This window comes from Kryptolebias marmoratus, linkage group LG22, assembly GCF_001649575.2.
Source record: "Kryptolebias marmoratus isolate JLee-2015 linkage group LG22, ASM164957v2, whole genome shotgun sequence".
NCBI classification, from domain to species: Eukaryota; Metazoa; Chordata; class Actinopteri; order Cyprinodontiformes; family Rivulidae; genus Kryptolebias; species Kryptolebias marmoratus.
Genome location: NC_051451.1, coordinates 17,856,499 through 17,861,910, shown reverse-complemented (window position 1 = coordinate 17,861,910; position 5,412 = coordinate 17,856,499). Strand labels below are relative to the sequence as shown.

Sequence of the window (5,412 nt, the reverse complement as noted above, 5' to 3'; positions counted from 1 at the left end):
AATCATCAAAATTAAACGAAATAAACATTTGAAATATATGAGTTTGTATGTAATGTATGAATATAATATACAAGTTTCACTTTTTAAATGGAATTACTGAAATCAATCTACTTTTTCATGATATTCTAATTTTATGACCAGCACCTGTATTTGCCCTATGACAACTCGAAGAAAAAAAAACCCACATTAAACAGGCTTTTAGATTCTGCTGACACGGTAGCTTGTCACTCTTTGTGAGCGACAGATTTTACAGCTTAGGATGGAAACATATGAAGGTGGAGCACCTTTTCAAGTTGTATGAAATGATCTAATATTTCAACAGAGGAGGGATGCTGTCTTTAATGACCAGTAAACTAGGGCGACTTTTTTTTTAAATGGGGAACTTGTTTGTTACTTTTGGAATCTTAAGTAAATGTATTTAAATAGTTGTGGCTTTTCATCAGCTAGAATGTGTACCCATGTGTCATTTGTGAAGAATTTTGACTGAAATCTTGTCCTGGAAATTGTTCAATTCTGTAACCAACAAAAATGTTTGTTTTTTTAGCAGCATCTTTTATGTCTGAATAAACAATTAAATGTTACCTAAAAGCACCCTGACTGATCATATCAAAGCTTGAAGATAATTATTATCTTTCCCGACTATTGAATATTGTTAATTATGATAAAAGCAAAATTTATTCAATGAATTAAGGTAAGTTTTTATGACAATTCTTTTAGTGTTTTTACACTAATAAAGTTAAGCATGTGACTGATAAAATTAGGGGACACAGTTTGACATCATCCTGAAGTGATGAGAGTACCTGTGGAGTATAGATTGCATCTGTATTGTTTGTTCAAAACTAATGTTCGCAGAAACTGAAGCGATCTCTTCCTTGAACCTCCTCATGGCACGCTCCGACTCACAGCTGTTGGACTGCACCTAACAAGGACGAGAGTAGCATTACTGCAACACCTCAAAAGACTTCACAACCTGCAGACAATGCTGTAATTAAAATCCACAAATAGGGTCAAATTAATGAATCAACTACTGTGGAAACAAAAGAATGACTGAGATCACCTCGAAGTGTGACAGAGCGGACAGAGTGGGAGGAGGGGGTGAGGAGGAGGCAGCAGATGAAGCTGCTGACACCTCGGCTGGGCCTGGAAGGACAGCTGCCTGGTGCCTGAGAAGGTGGAGCAACAGGGCGTTGGACACACTCTGCTCCTCCAGCATCCTGGGCCCTGCTGGAACACTGCATGAAGAGGAGAAAACAACCCAAAGTCACCCTCGGTTAGGTTTCTCTGACAGGGACAAAGGTGTCCATCTAGTGGACGGAGGCATTAACAGCACCACTCTGAAACATAGAACATAAAACTGAGGTTTCTTTTACATGAACAAGCAGACAGACCTGGAATAACCACCTGCAAAAACTTTAATTAGGCATTAACTTGACTAAATACATTTCAAAGACAAATGCTCACAACAGAAAGCTTTAATTTGTTTTCAATATGTTGTGCTACTACTGACATGTTCCCTTTTAATTTACCTCAGATTTGATGTTATCTATACACAGCAAGCAAAGGGCAACATGGGGAAACACCCAGCAAAGAGAATGCGAAAGTCCTGAGGGTTAATAATGTGGTTCTGTGTCAGACAAGTCATTTGATGAGACAGGGAAAAACCAGTTTATTACATGCTTTACATAACAGAATGATATGGGGGGAGTGTCTGTTTATGAGGAGGCCTGATGACAGATATGCATGAATTACGGGGGCAGACATGCCAAACATGGCAAGAACATGTCATCCAATGCGGTCATACGAGGTTATTTAGTCTCCGACTGGTAGGACTAGTGTTTTTATTCTTGTCACAAGCCCTCCATTTGTTTTTTTATGTTAGTTAAAATGTTCCTAAATGTAGAACTTAAACTAGAATTTATTTTTTTTTAGCCAAATAAGAAGGTGGATATTTTTGCAGCACATACCTTTTTCGTTGTCGTTTTTGTTTTATTCATATTATCATAAATACTGTCTGTATATTTCTGTGGATGTTTCTAAATGAAGTGGAAACATAAGCAAAGAGTACAGGAATATTTCAAAGTTTCTCAACCACCCTCATTTTTTCCAGACTTCTTTTGCACGTTACGCAGATCCTGACCGACCCTTCGCCCTGTGGCTCATCTGACATTTTCCTCTTAAATACAAGCCTTTTTGGGATGACAAATTGCTTGCTACTGAATTCCAAAAAAGAAAGAGTCAAATACATAAGTTATAGACATGAAAAAGATGACTAGCTGACTGAATACAGTCTTTACAGTCAAAGAAACAACAGTCAAACTTTGCGCATGCCTCCTGAGAGGCTGTGCTTGTTTACAGTGACAGCTTAGTTCTGTAAACAGGAAGGGAGAAGCAACGAGTGAAGCCTTGATGACTTCTGCTCTAACTGTAAGTCGTTTCTGTGTCACACTGCGCATGACATGCCACAACCCACACCCACTTCCTTCAAACCGTGAACTCAAGTACACTCAACCGTTAAGACTAGGCCAGACACTTGCTAGGCTGCTGCCGTGTAAACAAGCAAAGCCTGGCATCGCCAGCAGCAACTCACTGAAATATGCAAGGCCCAAATATGGTCGCTAGATTCTCCACAGGCATGTGATTTGATTGGCTGTGGGCAGCCACTCTGCACAGAAAGTGGATGAGGTACGTCAAAATGTTGAGGTTGGAGTTGGGGAGGTGGAAAAGGTTTTCTCTCAGTCTCTGGTTCAGCTCTGGTTTGTCTGCGTGTCCTAAAAACAAGACACAAAACCCACATCAACACTATATGACCATACACCTCAATCACGAGTCCTAATACTCCTTTGCATGTGATGGTAGCTTTTACCCATTCATCTCACTATGTTTTTTTACACATGTAGGTCTAAATAGTTATTTATAAAACATTCATTTAAACTGTAGTAATGTGAGATGAGCAGTGTCAGGAAATAATTAATTAGTTGACTACATAATGACTTATTAATTATTAAATGAAAAGACACTCGATCCATCAACATAATAAACATGCTTACTTAAAAATTGAAATGCCTATTATTTGTTTAGGTACCTTTCAGGCTCAGGACCAGCTGTTTACGCTGGGGCTCAGGAAGTACAGGAACAGGCAATTCCCTTAGAAAGAGTTTGAGGAGGGAGGCCACAGTGGGGACGTCCCCCTGTTGCTCCAGGTCCACCCTCTCGGCACAATCCCACCTCTGCCTTAGCTGCTTGACTCGCACCACGGAGCCACACAAGCGGAACAGACCCCTGTGGTGCAGTCCTGCAGTAAGGAAACAGGTTCAGTCACTACACATACGGATGCTATTTATATTGTAGTCTTAACTGGAAACAAGATACAAGAGGGATTTTTTTTTGTTGTTGTTGTTTTTATAAAAGAGGGGAACAGAGACTTAAAGCTGCAAAATAAATTTAAAAAGTCAGTGAGGAAAGAGGTCTTACTTACCATTCCTTTCTAGGAACTCCACCATATCTCTTAACACATGAGGTACTCCACAGACCATCTGCCCATCCTCTTTGAGAGTTTCCAGGGAAACGCCGAAAACACATATAGGCAACGCTCCAGACTCCGCAACCTGAGCAGCAACAATGAGCTCCGGGCTGACCTTAGCCCTGGGCTTCAGGATTCTCACTGAAGACGGGTCACTCTGTGCAAAAACAAAGGCATTTTTACAAAAGAAGACAAATCTTTTTGTTTACTGATCAAAGTAGTTTAAATGATATAACAGGCTCGGGTTCTGTTCTCATCTTAAATGCTCCTAAATTTTAGAATATATATGTCATCGGTCATTCTTTAACCGTGAAGGGAAAGTAAAGTATTACATATAGGTAAGTTACCAAAAATAACTAGATAAACAGCATTTTCTGTAAAAAATGCAATGTGAATGCTGCAAGCTGAATGACCTGAATCTGCTGGAGGAGCTGGAACTTGTTGAGTTGTTGAAGCTAAAAGAAGCAGAATGCTAAAATAAAAGCTAAAAGCAGCCAAAGGCTAGCTTAAAAGCTAAATGTACCAAAAGGTTAGCTAAAGAAGTGGCAAAACTAAAAAAAAAAGCCTAAGAAGACAAAAAGCAGAGCAAGTTTGCTTAATCAGATTTCAACGAGAGAGCAATGTTTTTAAAGGAACTGAAGAACTGAACCTGAATGAGCTGAACATTTTAATATAGAAAAGGGTAAAACAGCGGAAGTTTGACTGCAAAAAAAAAAAAAACATGCTGAAAGAAAAAAAAACAAAAAAACAGTAGTGTGAATGTTAAATCACACTACTAAACACAGATATAGGTACATAATTTGGCATCAGAAATCTAACTTTGTGAAACAACAGATTTTTTTTTTATTATTTAAAATACTAAATATGCTTTACCTTTAATGTTGAATAATACACAATACACAGGCCTACACCTGTAGCTTGTGCCAACTCCAGTGGGAAATGTTAATACACTGATGGGTAATAATTTATTTTAATCTCACCTAACTTCAAACCTCAGTGACACACAATATGAAATTAAAACGTAGACACTTACTCAGCAATAAAAAAACAACAGACACACACGAGCTGCTGGGTCACAATAACAATCAGATATTTTCTTTAATAAAACAAAATGTTCAAGACCTCACACTAGGCGATAGAACTCGGTAGCGCGGAGTGGCTGCAAAGTAAGGACGAAAACCACCAGGGCATAAAGGAACACACAAAATGTTCTCTGTAGGTAAACTTACACAGAGGGATAATGAAGCGCTTGCACCCATTTTTCAGCTCAGCGGACCGGGACAATTCTCCACTTTTGAGTTGTAGTCGGATTTTTCCCCACTGGACATGATGCTCCACTGGCTAAAACTTTCGTAAATCCCGTCATGTTGCTATTATTGGTTAATGTAATCGTCTTCTCATCCCAACGTAAAGGTTACGGCTAGGCAAAATGACTTTTACGTTAGCGTAGTTAGCTTACTCCTTCAAAGCTAGCGTCCCTAGAAAGTTGTTTATGTTACTAGCCACGTGACACACGTGTAACCATGACGACCGGTGGCAGGGTTGCCAGGAGAAGTTTGAGTTCTTTATGGCAAGCCAATTTATCATTTATTGTAATAGCTCAACAGGATCTGCAAAGATAATCAGAATTATTTTCTTTTTCCTAATCAAAGTGAACATTTAAGTTATCCAGAAGGCAGCTTGTCATATCCATAATTATAATTATCATTTCGTATGACTCAAATGTCTTTTTTTTCCCCCTCTGGCTTTCAGTTCCAGGTATCCTAAAGCAAGTTCTTCCTATCTAAAATGAGGAAATCTAGTCATAAGTTTCATTTGAATCATCCAAACTGAAAAAAAAGAAAAGAAAATAAATATCTGATACATTTATCAATTTTCTAAATTCTTCTGCA

General features: G+C 38.7%; 1 protein-coding gene across 1 annotated transcript in view; it reads right to left on the bottom strand.

The window, feature by feature from the left end:
* The window catches only part of LOC108244734 (protein FAM13A), a 16,779-nt gene extending 11,779 nt beyond the window's left edge, over positions 1–5,000 (bottom strand). The window contains exons 1-6 of the mRNA XM_017431173.3: positions 4,750–5,000; positions 3,476–3,677; positions 3,083–3,292; positions 2,588–2,768; positions 1,058–1,232; positions 801–919 (exon numbers count right to left, since the gene is read on the bottom strand). Coding sequence (XP_017286662.1) covers positions 801–919; positions 1,058–1,232; positions 2,588–2,768; positions 3,083–3,292; positions 3,476–3,677; positions 4,750–4,779 — 917 coding nt within the window. The 5' untranslated portion in view covers positions 4,780–5,000. The remainder of the gene's footprint in view (positions 1–800; positions 920–1,057; positions 1,233–2,587; positions 2,769–3,082; positions 3,293–3,475; positions 3,678–4,749) is intronic.
* Positions 5,001–5,412: the final 412 nt, after the last annotated feature.